General features: G+C 32.1%; 3 protein-coding genes and 1 pseudogene across 4 annotated transcripts; 3 read left to right on the top strand and 1 right to left on the bottom strand.

Moving 5' to 3' along the window:
• Positions 1-1,134: 1,134 nt before the first annotated feature.
• LOC108776686 (annexin B9) lies at positions 1,135-6,177 on the top strand. Of its 2 annotated transcripts, XM_018543373.1 has the most exons (9): positions 1,135-1,338; positions 3,046-3,110; positions 3,793-4,332; positions 4,488-4,664; positions 4,745-4,949; positions 5,098-5,250; positions 5,405-5,578; positions 5,667-5,848; positions 5,935-6,177. In XM_018543373.1, the coding sequence occupies exons 2-9, from the start codon at positions 3,084-3,086 to the stop codon at positions 5,986-5,988; spliced, it is 1,512 nt and encodes a 503-aa protein (XP_018398875.1). In that variant the 5' UTR covers positions 1,135-1,338; positions 3,046-3,083; the 3' UTR covers positions 5,989-6,177. The 2 variants fall into 2 exon arrangements, with proteins under 2 accessions (XP_018398875.1, XP_018398876.1); XM_018543374.1 differs by lacking the exon at positions 3,793-4,332 and having other exon boundaries at positions 1,141-1,338.
• Positions 6,178-7,920: 1,743 nt separating this feature from the next.
• LOC108776674 (pyroglutamyl-peptidase 1) lies at positions 7,921-9,370 on the top strand. Its single transcript, XM_018543357.1, has 2 exons — positions 7,921-8,350; positions 8,981-9,370. Exons 1-2 carry the CDS (start codon positions 8,132-8,134, stop codon positions 9,368-9,370), a joined length of 609 nt encoding a protein of 202 aa, XP_018398859.1. The 5' UTR covers positions 7,921-8,131.
• Positions 9,371-9,578: 208 nt separating this feature from the next.
• IntS14 (integrator complex subunit 14) lies at positions 9,579-11,968 on the bottom strand. Its single transcript, XM_018543381.1, has 6 exons — positions 11,389-11,968; positions 10,986-11,319; positions 10,692-10,903; positions 10,354-10,608; positions 9,948-10,277; positions 9,579-9,847 (listed from the first exon to the last, which is right to left on the bottom strand). Exons 1-6 carry the CDS (start codon positions 11,563-11,565, stop codon positions 9,623-9,625), a joined length of 1,533 nt encoding a protein of 510 aa, XP_018398883.1. The 5' UTR covers positions 11,566-11,968; the 3' UTR covers positions 9,579-9,622.
• A 418-nt stretch (positions 11,969-12,386) lies between these two features.
• Positions 12,387-12,627, top strand: part of LOC108776672 (cytoplasmic dynein 1 intermediate chain 1 pseudogene) — a 1,783-nt pseudogene continuing 1,542 nt past the window's right edge.

Below are 12,627 nucleotides of genomic sequence, written 5' to 3'. Positions count from 1 at the left end.
AGTCGTTATTTTTAACATAATTGCTAGTGTGTTGAAATCATTATATGTAGGTATGTGTCGGTTACATATGTCGACAGCATGACATGCAGATACATTAAACTAAGATATGGAACTGTTTCTAAACGAAACATTTGATATATATATTGAAAGATTAAGAGATAGTTTTTCGATAACACAATTAATATAATATCAAGATTGTTTAGAAACAATTAACTATTTATATGCATTATTTTTTCACTTCTTTTTACACTGTTTATTGTTTGCGTGAAAATAGAAATATCTATTATTATATATAAGATCGACAAAGCTTGTCTAAAAAAAAGATTCAGGATCACCTTTGTACGCATCTTTATACGTTATGATACTCCATCATCGCACGATAATAAATCGAATATTGTTTAATGCGTAATTAAAACATATAATGTCCAAAATTAATAGCTATATTTTCAAATTTTTTGATTATAATACTTGAGACATAAGTATTACACCTAATTACAATAAATGAAAATCATAATTATACATGCTTATGACCTGTAATATATCTATTATATGATCATCGATAATACTTATATCTCTCTATATTGTTTTCGATAAATTTTGTAAACGAGAATAATTAATTAAAATACAATTTATTCCTTTAATTAATAATACCATCAATTTCCTTTCATTATCGATATCTTCCATTATGATTTGTTAATTTTAATGACAATTAATTATATTATATTTTCATTCGCATCAGAAATCATAAATTATAATAAAATAAATTATCATAATAATATATGGTATGTATATACATAGCGAATAAATTCACAGATCTGCTATAAATTGAACTGTATAATTACATGTCCATAAAACCAAGAATATAATAAATAAAAGATAAAAATAAATTATTTAACTATACATATATTTTAGAGTTAATAAAAATTTGTTCTAAGAAGGAAAATCATTTATCAATTTTCCTTTCACATTCGACTTATCGCATTATAATGCGGCACTCGGTTGCACTCGGTCACGCACGTTCAGCATTGCGGTGTGCCATTGTTTTCCTGGAATTCTTGTTGACGTCGTAAATTGCAAACCAGAGGAGACCTTCCCAGTCTTCCCACTACCTGATTCCGTCCTTGCCAGCAGCCAGCAGCAGCCGCAGTTTCCATTTCCACTAGCAGTCTGTCCTCGCTACGCGTCGGCGTACGTCGGTTGCTGCACTCTTTTGTCTGACTCATTTTTCCTTCCGCCGAAGGCAGGGAATTAAACGGTGTTTTTCGTCGTTGTCATACACGTCACGACGCGGCCGCGACGTAGGAGCTCGTGATCTCATAATTCAGCGAACCACTTCAAGTGAGTACCGAGAGCCGATGGCATTAAATTCGACAAAACTGTTAGCATAACATATCGTTTATATACAGTTCGTCAGTGTTTCGTAACGAGAACATCGTTATATTTCGTTAGGTGACACCAATCTGTTTAATTGTTTTCTCTTCAAGGTGGAATATCCTTCTCAGTTTCTCTGACATATGTATATGCGTGACGTGTCAGCTTACGATTAAATTTTAATTACGACATATAACTTAATTAGTATATATTATTGTGATCGTTTCGCGGTCTTATTCTAGCTCTATAAATTCCTACAACATATTGGAATTGTTATCAAATTATGTACCCCGATAACTAAACTGAAACGTGTCGACACGTTTAGTGCTGAGCTCAGTGTACCATATAAACACTAAAATCTGATATTGTACTATTTTCTACCGATAAAACCTTATCTACAATTACATGAACATAATTATAAGTGATCGTAGTGTAAGAATTTTTCAATCACAGTTGGATATTCTCATCGTATTTAACTGTAATTGGCTAATTCTTTCAACTACAACTACGTGTATAAGCAAATGATGTTTGCATGGTACTGTCACGACTAGTCAGAGCATGTAGTCGAAATTTTAGATTTGATTACTTTACTGGCGTTTTTTTTACGAACATAAGTTCACACAGCGTGTAGGTGTGGCGCAGATCACGAATATCACGATGCATGTGTAATGCCTATTCTACAGTAGTTGTAAGTGTAGGTAGTAAGTGGTTGTGAGAATTGACCAATCAAGTCGAATGTGAAGAGAATATTTGACTGTGATTGCCAATTCTAACAACGCTTTTATGACTATTAGAATAGGATTAAGGGTATATCCACACAAATTTGCATAGCCACATAAACGTATGCATAAAGAAAAAATTATCAAATCACATTTTTTTTTTTATATAAAAATGCACATAAAATGTAATTGAATAATTTTCTTTATGCGTACGTTTATGCGGCTCTGAAAGTTATTACTTTCGCCAATTGCTTTCTTTTCCTTTTTGTCCTTTTATTTTCCTTTCAATTTGACCCTTTTGAATATTTCCCTTTTGAAAACTTCTTTTAAATATTCAGTTTTACGATGTTTTTGGAATTATAGGCAAAAAAAGGGGTATATGTCTAACGGACTCTTCAATCATCGTCACTTTCTCCAGTTTTTCCTTATCCCTTTTACGTGCATTTTTGGTACCTTAAAATCTCACGTTATTGGTTGGAGCTGATAGAAGACTCCACCTCTTTTGCCAATAAAAAGATCCTTCTAGCTCAGCTCGAGTTAGTCTAATTCCGTAAGCCATACTATTGTCATCAACCTTAACTCGCTAGTCTGTAAGTTTGCCTGTAACGTTGAATAAAGCTTGGTCAAAAGACAGTCGTCGAACCATTTCTCATATTGTTACAAGTTGCGGCGTTCTGCGCTCGTAACAACACGTGCATGCATTAGCCTGAATCCTCATACAAACACCGAGCGCTGATTGGTGAAAAACGGATTATGAGAGTAACCCCATTGCTCATTTTTCACCAATCACACTCATTGTCAAAGTGCCAAAGTTGCATGAGGATCCAGAGCAAGTATTTTATCATCTGTAGGATATATATCATGCTATTACTAGCTGAATCGCTGTTTAACGAGTTTCGTGGTGCAATGTATAAGTAGAGGAAGTTTGTAATTTAGCGTTCTTCTCTGTGTGCAGGTTCTTCCGTTGCAACAGTTGATTCTTGAATAGAAAAAATGAGTCACGGATCCTACGGTTACCAAGTAAGTATAAATTTGGTTTATTGTTAAATAACTGAAGAGCATATTTTTAAACTGTGTGTTAATTCCATACTTTTAGCAAACAAATTGATGTATACAGCACAGAATTTCTAAAATTGTACGTAAATGTTCGTAGAATGTTCTAAAAATGTATAAATATTCTTAAAATGTTCATAGATAGACAAATGTTGGCATATTGTCTGAATAATAACAAAATTTGAAATTGAAAATGATTGTATAATTATTCAAAGACGCACCCTTTTATAAGATAAATGTTTCTAACATATAGAAAAAGAATTCTGATACTGTAAATATGGTGCCAATATGCTGTTTATGATTACTATATTGTAAAATTCATAAAATGCACAACACAACATGATATCATAATAGATAAACAAATGTATTATAATTTTGTGCTCTATCATGATAGCATCACGAAGTATACATAAAATGTTTGCATGCTTAGCATGTTTGTTTATCTGGGCTATAAAGCTTTGACAAATTTTCTATTTTCTATTGCTTGAAAATATGAATCTATGCAATCTATTAACATAATCTATTAATGTACAATAGTCTATTAACATAGCTTAAAAATAAGCTCGTCATTTGAAGAAAGTAATTAGCCGAAGCTTCTACATGGGATTGGTATATTATTTGTTTCTGTATCTATACCTTAATATCCAAGGGACCACCTGTTCAGTTTCCGGGACGAGCACGACCACCAACGTCATTTGGGGCTCTACATGGTGCACCCTCTGCCCCTGGTGTTCCTTCTTATTCTCCAGTGGGCTTCTCAAATGCTCCACCGACATCTTTTGGCATGCCTCAACCATACTCTCAGGCTCCTTATCCAACACAGCCTTTGCATCCATTCCCTGGCAATGTACCTGCTCAAACTGATACTTATCCTCCACAACAAATGCCGTATCCCCAATCTATGCCCACATGTTATCCCTCTAATACATACTCTAATCAATCCGGTCCGTCTCCTTATCTCCAACAACAAAGTAATAATCCATATCCTAATCTTCAAACAGCACCAGATGCTAAAGAATATTTTAGCGATATGACTCCTTCCCCTTATCCTTCTGGACCAAATACATACACAGCTAGTTCACTTCAAAGCGGTAGCTACCCCGGGGGGCAGGGGGTAAGCTCACAATATCCTCATGCTGCTACTCATGGTACTACCCCAGCCCCCCGTAGAGATCGGTTTACGCCTAAGGTGAGATTAAGAATAATTCTTTCAAAACTTTTCAGAAAGTTAAAACATTATTTTGTACAGGTATTAAGGCAGCAGTTATTGTAATCTTGCAGAAAAGCAAGATCTTCTATTATGCTTTGCGTAAATTTTTTAAAATTTTACGAATTTTGTTATAGACTTCTCCCACGGTAGTACCTTACGATGGCTTTGATGCCAGAGCGGATGCTGAAACTTTAAGAAAAGCTATGAAAGGATTTGGCACCGATGAAAAAGCTATTATTCATGTTCTTGCAAATCGTAATAATCTACAGCGCCAAGAGATTGCATCTCAATTTAAGACCCTTTATGGAAAGGTACAGTATATGAGAATTTAAAAACTTCATTTTGCCAAATTAGAGCTTAATACTATAATATGTTGCATTTCTGTTAACAGGATCTGATAAAGGATTTAAAATCTGAGCTGTCAGGAAACATGGAGAAACTTGTTCTTGCCTTGATGATGCCCTTACCTCAATTTTATGCTAAAGAACTCCATGACGCTCTGTCTGGTCTTGGTACTGATGAGACAGTACTCATCGAAGTATTATGTACAATGTCCAATCATGAAATTTCGATTATTAAACAAGCATATGAAGCAAGTAAGTAAGCTGATATAATATATTAAGATTACAATATTATTACACAATATATTACAATATACATTAATACAATAAAAATAAATTATATTATTTAAAATAACAAAATGACATTTACTTGTCCGCTTATCATAGTATTTAATAATTACAGTGTTCAGAAAAACATTGGAAGATGATTTAATGTCTGATACATCTGGCAATTTCAAACGCTTGATGGTATCATTATGTTGTGCCAATAGAGATGAATCATTTAATGTGGATCAATCTGCTGCAATGGAAGATGCCAGACAACTTTTGCAAGCTGGTAATTAGTAAATAAAATATTTAAATAACTACATTTTGTAATATATGTATGTGTGTAACATATGTTATATTATAACATAATATTATATATAAAAATATATAGAATATATATACAATGTATTCTTTAATATTTTTTATATGTTGATATTATACAGGGGAGCTTCGATTTGGTACGGATGAGTCTACTTTTAACGCGATTCTCGTCCAAAGAAACATGGCACAGCTACAACAAATATTCAAAGAGTATCATAATATAACAGGCCACGATATTGATGAAGCGATTGAAAATGAATTTTCGGGCGATATTAAGAAGGGTCTTCTTGCAATTGGTAAGAATAAGCTGTAAATATATAAAAGAAAACTACTAGACACTACTACTAACATTACTGCTTATTAAAATAAATATTTCTAAAATAGTGAAGTGTGTCAAGAACAGACCCGGTTTCTTTGCCGAACAATTGTATAAAAGCATGAAAGGTCTTGGTACAGATGACAACCGTCTCATTCGTTTGGTTGTGACACGTTGTGAAGTGGATATGGGTGAAATAAAGAATGCATTTGTCCAATGTTATAAAGAGTCATTGGAAGATTTTATATCTGTAAGTTACCAAATATATAAAAATATCAAAATATAAAAATATCACATCACATACTAATTCTCTTTTTCCTTCTTTTATTTCTTCAGGGTGACTGCTCAGGACATTACAAAAAATGCTTATTGGCATTAATACAGTCCTAAAATACAATATTTTCGACCAAATATATGGGGCTTACGTTGCATTTATCGTTCATCTTTTTACAAATATCTTTGTACAATGTATGTATGTATAAATGTTCGGCTTCTCCTCTTAATTTCCAACAATTATGCCAGTGATAATAACACCGATTCGTGCTTTGAAATATGCATAAATGAATTTATTTTTATATGGAAAGTTATATGAAGATATTTTGAGATATATATATACAAGTACTTAATTCAGTGATAGTAATATAAAATTACTGACAATTATGGACAGAATCACTGGTCATGTTGATAAATACCAAGAATTTCAACAGATCGTACAATCACTTATGATTTGATACAGGTAAATATGGAATAAATGAATACATTAATTACCTTGATTTTTAAAAAATTGTATTTAATTTTGGTTTTCATTTGTGTCAACATATATATATAAATAGTAATTGTATGGAATTAATCAGTGATTTTGTGAAACAAACTTTTATTGTACATGTATATTTATACTAACTGAGTACAACTTACAAATATTGTGATTAAATGTTCCTATATATAAATACATAAATGCTTCTAGAATGACAATGATAGTAAAAAAAAGTTTTTAATGGAATTGTGCCAATAATGTATGGTGCTTCTGACATTTTATATATAAATGATATTATGTGTACATTTTTTCTCGCATGAAATAATATATTTACATGAAAAGTTCTGAGATAGTTTCATATATGTTCTATATTTTTTATATAACATTGTATATTCAAGTTATTACACACACACACACACACAAATATATATATATATATATATATATTTTATTTCGATATTGTATTTCCTGTATCTATATAAATAAAAATTTTAAAGGTTATAAGCAAAATAAGATCTCAAAGCATTATTAAAATATTAAAAATCTAGCCCTAATAAGTTTCTATCTATATATATACATATATCGCTGCGTTGATAGAAAAGTGGTTCGAAATTAACAACTTTTCTGTAATCCATTTTTAAATTGAATCAACGTTTTGATTAGAGAAATATTTTAAAAGTACATTCCGTTTTGATGCATATAGTGTTACAAGCATCATGTGTCCTTATTTCATATTTGATAGACAATTTGGGCAAAATGATGTTTATAGCATGTAAATGTAAATATCGAACGCACCCTAAGTAGTCAATATGCGTTTTTATGAAATAACTTCACTTTTTTTCCAGATACTTTCAATTATGTACAATTATATATTCTTTAACTTTGAGTAGTCCCCTGAGTTTTTTTTATGTAAATCAAAAATGATTATACCCTTGACATTTTGATATTAGAATTTTGTTATCTTAATTTAAGAGTTTATGTATTTTACAATTCATACGCAACATTTTACTTTCAGACTTTGAATTTCGCGGTTTCGAATCTATCGAGAAACAACGCGATTCTCGAAGTCGAAATTCGAAATAGTTGAAAGAACGAATGAATGCACAGTAAAGCTATATTCACACAAACTTGCGTAACCGCATAAACGTATGCATAAAGAAAATTATCCAATCACATTTTACATGCATCTCTATAAGGGAAATGCGATTGGATAATTTTCTTTATGCATGCGTTTATGCAGCTATGCAAGTTTGTGTGGATATATAGCTTAACCGGATCTACTCGTTCCACGTTCTACATTATAGATGTGCACCATAGCGAATATCTGATTGCACGGTGCAATATTTTTCTTCCCCCGACTATTTTCTCGACATTTATCATTTTGACAGATATATATATATATGATACATATTCCAGCACAAATCATAAAATATGGCACAGGAGATAAATCGTTGGACATCATTTGATGTGCATCCCACAATAACGATATTTATAGATTTACAAATTTACTGGCATGCTATAAATATTTTGAGCGAGCTAGTTGCTCTTTCTAGCAATTATATCGTGAACGTTATGTCAGAGAGGGTTTCTCTCTGGCGAGCTCTCTGGTTGTGTAAATAACTCAATGTGATTCACGTTATCACTAACTGCGAATTTAAGGTGGTGCTAGTCACGTGATATAACGTTCCAAGAAATCAATAATAAACACCTTATAAATAAAGCGTCTTTAAGTTAACCAGAGTATCATCGAGAGATTCAAATATATTACATTTATACATAATGGATGCCAATGCTAAATGCACAATCCTCGTGACTGGCTTTGGTCCATTTCTTACGCATACAGTGAACGCTAGCTGGGAGGCGGTAAAAGAATTGCAGCAACTGTGGAAGAATTCCGTGGAATTTTCCGATGTTAAACTGGTTGTAGAAGAAATTCCAGTTTCATACGATTACGTATCTGATTATATCCCTCAACTCTGGGAGAAACACAGGCCTTCAGTAAGAAATGTTACATATATATATACAATATATAGATATGCAATTTCTCAATAAATATTTATTATTTCAATAAAAAAGAGAAAATCAACGATCCAACGAGTAAAGATTGATTATTATAAAATAAAATATTAGTAGAATTTATTTATTAATATAAATATTATAAAAATGTTTCGACTTTAAAGTTTTCATTAGTTTTCCCCTTTTAACATAGCATATAACATTATAATGTTTTTTGTTTGTTTTGTACGAAAAATACTGTCTCAATTTATATCACATTGTCCTGTTTTACTGAATAAGTTTGTTAATTAATCTGTTTAAATTGGATGGAAAAACTATTGAAGATTTAGTAGAGTCAAAACTTTAATAAAATTTATTTATTTATATTATTTATATGCGTGTGCGCATAGCAAACAAAAGTAATGTTCTATGTCCTTGTCACACAAATGTTGGACACAGTTTCAGCTATAGGAGATATAGGCTATTCCTGTTCCATGTATTATATACAAGTTCTATTTTATATAATCAATTTTTGTTCATTATTCGCCATTAATCTTATCTTTCTTTTTAATCGTATTGCAAATTTCACGAGCATTGTATTTTAATTGATATTTATTATTTCTATTATTTTAGATTGTCCTACATGTGGGTGTATCGCAGGAAGCTAAATCTCTAACAATAGAGCAGCATGCTTGCAGCAACGGCTACGAAAGAGTCGACATATGTAATAAATGCCCCGATGAAACAGATGTCGAGTATAAAATTCTGGAAACTGAGATAGATGTCAAAGAACTTTGTAATAATGTGAATGAAAACTTCGAAAGAAGCGGACGCAAAGCTTGCCTCTCGGTTAATGCCGGCAGATATTTGTGTGAATATATATTTTATCAATCACTCTGTATTGAGCCAGCAAAGACTTTGTTTGTGCACATTCCAGATTTTGACAAATATTCTAGTGAACAAACTGCGAATGGTTTATATGACATTTTATGTTACTTAATAAGAAATTTGGAATTGAGCTAACAATTTTTATGTATTAAGTTACTAAATACTTGATAATAAAGAACAATAGTGTATGTGTTTAAGGTCTATATACACTTTCTTATATACATATATCTAGAAAAAAATAAAAATGGTTAAGGATATACAAGTACAAGTAATGTAATGTGATATTAATATAAGTCACAGATTATAACAAATACAAGTTTTATTTTTGATGTATGAATGTCCAGCTTTGATAAATATAATAACATTCCAATAACTATGCATTGAAATTTATGATCCAGGTTGAAATTTCGTTCGGGCGGGTGGAATATTGTATCTAAGTTCGTGAAATTCTGGCTTTCTGATCATCGATGCAACGTGCCCCATTTGAATCGTGCAGTCAGGATTTAGATTCGGTGGTAGCAATGTACATTCTCGCTCTAAAATGCACGCTAATCCTTCTAACAATTCGATGAATCCTATAGACGCTGCTGCACGTCGTAATCTATTTACCTCCTAAAAAAAAAGAGAGAGATGCAAAACATAATCATTTCATAACAATTTTATCAGTTAAATCATATACAATTGCATTATTTTTTTGATCCATTTAATTTACCTTATAAAAGTTTTGTGTCTTGTCTGGTAATTTTCTCGCATGTCTTAATATTTTTTGAATATCAGACTGCAAACCAACTTGGCGAATCCATGAAGGAGCATTTTGTGTATAGCTTCTCTTTTCAGTTGGTCTAACTGGGAAACTAACTGGAGAACCTTTAACTGTATCTAACGGACCCAAATTGTTAAAATTACCTAACCATGGTACAACATCAGATCCCGGTTCTAATACTGTTAGCATTAAGTTAGATTTCTTCTTTGTATCCGCCCAAGAATATATAAATCCATACCATTCGTTGTTTAATATACAAAGGGCTGCCATGTTTTCTACCTGCAAAATATGTCAATTATCTATTGATTTAAGAATATTTAAATAATTGTTAGATAAGTTCTTAGTAAGATGTTACCTTTAATGCTCCATGAAGCAACACACAAAAAGATGATATTTTTCCTTCATCTTCGTTTTCATCAGTATCTGACTCTTCTTCTAATGATATACCCTGCATACTTGAATTTTTCTCTGTTACCAAAGGCAATACTAAATGTCTAGAAATGGAACTTGGGCTACCAACATCTCCTACAGATATAAATCCACATATTTCTATAGTTTTTGATATTGCTAAACCTGAAGCTAATTCAAAATCTGTCTTCTTCGTGTAAGGCTGAAACATATATAATATACAATGTCTATATAATTGTTTAATCCAGTATATAATCTAACATATACTTTCATGTTTGTCATTACCATAGGGGGTGGTGATAATAAAATACGGGAGCCTAAATGACCACACTTTAGGTATCCTTGGAAAGAAACATAATTTGTTTCAGCTAGTTTTTGGAAGCAAGTCATGACGGAATGTTTGCTTAGCGGTGATTCAGGGACTAATACAATACTATCACCACCAGCTAGATCAGCTAAACGCTGATAGAGAGGTAAACTGATCTGCAAACTAGGGTCTGCGAACATGATACAAGTGACATATTTAAATATATGAAATGAAAAATATGAATAGAAATGATTTTTCATGTTTCAACCTACCCTGTTGCGATGCAATGCAAACTATACTTAATTTTCCTGGGTATGGAAAAGGTAGGGGAAAGGGATTTGCATCTTGCGTGACATTTAAAGAATTCAAAGAATTTAAAGAATTGCTTAAAGACATTGGTCCTACGCCAGGATTGCCATCTGTAATTAATATCACTTGGCAAGCCGTGGCATTACCCCATTCTGCCATGATTACATTATTAACTCCATGTAATGCTCCTTCGATAAATGTCTTGTCACACTCATCAATAACTCGTAACTTTCCGCGTATACCTTCATAATCGCGAGTAAAAGGGCAAATTATTTCGTACAATGACGAAAATACAACCTGAAATTTGACAAGTTTACATGTATTAACATACCTATCATACCTGACATCGTATTAGTCCGTTCTTACCACTGCCACAAATTCTAACTTTGAATTAACTTGCAAGTAATGTAACAAAGTGTTTATGCCATGCAGCGCTAACTGATGCCGCGTCAATGATTCATAATTTGGCGAATATTCATTCCCAATCATAGATCCACGTCTCCTCATTGAGAGAGAAACGTCCAACGCTATTACCGTAGGCATTTTGACACCCGAATAAAGTCAGCGTAATTAAAAGACTAAAGACTTAAATCTCATAATATATTTATTAGCCGCGTACAACTATTTCTCTGGATCTGCATAAACTTCTTTGAAGTTTGATGCAACCCACTTCTTTAAAGGGTAGTTAATGCCCTCATCTCATGTCCTCAGTCCTCAACTGTCCTCAACCACATACTGTGCCTCAAGTCAACTCCCATGGTGGAACATGGAAGGATTTAATACCAGAGAGAAGCATGAGCGCGGCCATGCCCGCGATTTAGATGCCATTTTATTTTGAAGCGCCTCTATGTCCACAAAACGCGGACATTGAACTATGCAGCCAATGTCCACGATCGTGTCGGTAATGTCCACGATTTTTGGTTCGAATCTTCCCTATATCTATGATTTTTTTGGTTCGAATCTTCCCTATCATCTCTCTCTCTCTCTCTCTCTCTCTCGACATTTGAAATATAAAAACAAATACAAAAATGTTAAGATTTCAACAGAATGCAGTGTTGATTTTTTTTATAAATATAAATTAAAAATAAAAAAAATTAATTATTGCTCTATAAATATATATCCTTTAAAGTTATTAATTATATTAATTATTAAATCTTTATTAATTCTTTAAGTATTTTAATGTTTTTGCCGAAAAATAATTAGTTTCTTTTTAAATATAAATACAGTACTTTTAAAAGATTTAATAGGTTTATTAGAATATTAGCGAGTTTTGAATAAATATGTAGATCAGTAGTATATAACTAGGTAGTTATATTTAACTTGTAGCGGAACCAGCTTATTCACCACAGTTTTGACATTTGATGATGGCCAAGCCGAAGATGAAGAAAATAGCTTGCCGCACATGGACGGTTTCCAGAGTAAACTTCCAGCAGGAATATTTTCTCACGGATTACTGCAAGTTAAGGAGGTTCACAGTCTACTTACACAGGTAGAGCAAGAGAAAGAGAATCCTAAAAAAGAAAGTGCGTAAATTATCGATCTTTTACATTTCATTTCTGTTTATTAATAAAAAATTTTGTTTTATTAATTCTGTAGTATGGGAAC

The sequence above is a fragment of the Cyphomyrmex costatus genome, unplaced genomic scaffold (genome assembly GCF_001594065.2).
Source record: "Cyphomyrmex costatus isolate MS0001 unplaced genomic scaffold, Ccosl1.0 scaffold374, whole genome shotgun sequence".
Taxonomy (NCBI): domain Eukaryota; kingdom Metazoa; phylum Arthropoda; class Insecta; order Hymenoptera; family Formicidae; genus Cyphomyrmex; species Cyphomyrmex costatus.
The sequence above is the reverse complement of the archived record's forward strand: the minus strand, read 5'-3'. Positions and strand labels throughout refer to the sequence as shown.

What these genes read in the sequence shown, in the direction of transcription:
- LOC108776674 (XM_018543357.1), top strand. Translation starts at nt 8,132, where the DNA reads ATGGATGCCAATGCTAAATGCACAATCCTCGTGACTGGCTTTGGTCCA. An exon ending in GGGAGAAACACAGGCCTTCA is followed by an intron (nt 8,351 to 8,980) that starts GTAAGAAATGTT and finishes CTATTATTTTAG; the next exon opens with ATTGTCCTACATGTGGGTGT.
- IntS14 (XM_018543381.1), bottom strand. Translation starts at nt 11,565, where the DNA reads ATGCCTACGGTAATAGCGTTGGACGTTTCTCTCTCAATGAGGAGACGT. An exon ending in TTGCATTGCATCGCAACAGG is followed by an intron (nt 10,904 to 10,985) that starts GTAGGTTGAAAC and finishes TCATGTTCGCAG; the next exon opens with ACCCTAGTTTGCAGATCAGT. An exon ending in TGCTTCATGGAGCATTAAAG is followed by an intron (nt 10,278 to 10,353) that starts GTAACATCTTAC and finishes CATATTTTGCAG; the next exon opens with GTAGAAAACATGGCAGCCCT.
- LOC108776686 (XM_018543373.1), top strand. Translation starts at nt 3,084, where the DNA reads ATGAGTCACGGATCCTACGGTTACCAA. An exon ending in TAAACAAGCATATGAAGCAA is followed by an intron (nt 4,950 to 5,097) that starts GTAAGTAAGCTG and finishes TAATAATTACAG; the next exon opens with TGTTCAGAAAAACATTGGAA. An exon ending in GAAGGGTCTTCTTGCAATTG is followed by an intron (nt 5,579 to 5,666) that starts GTAAGAATAAGC and finishes TTTCTAAAATAG; the next exon opens with TGAAGTGTGTCAAGAACAGA.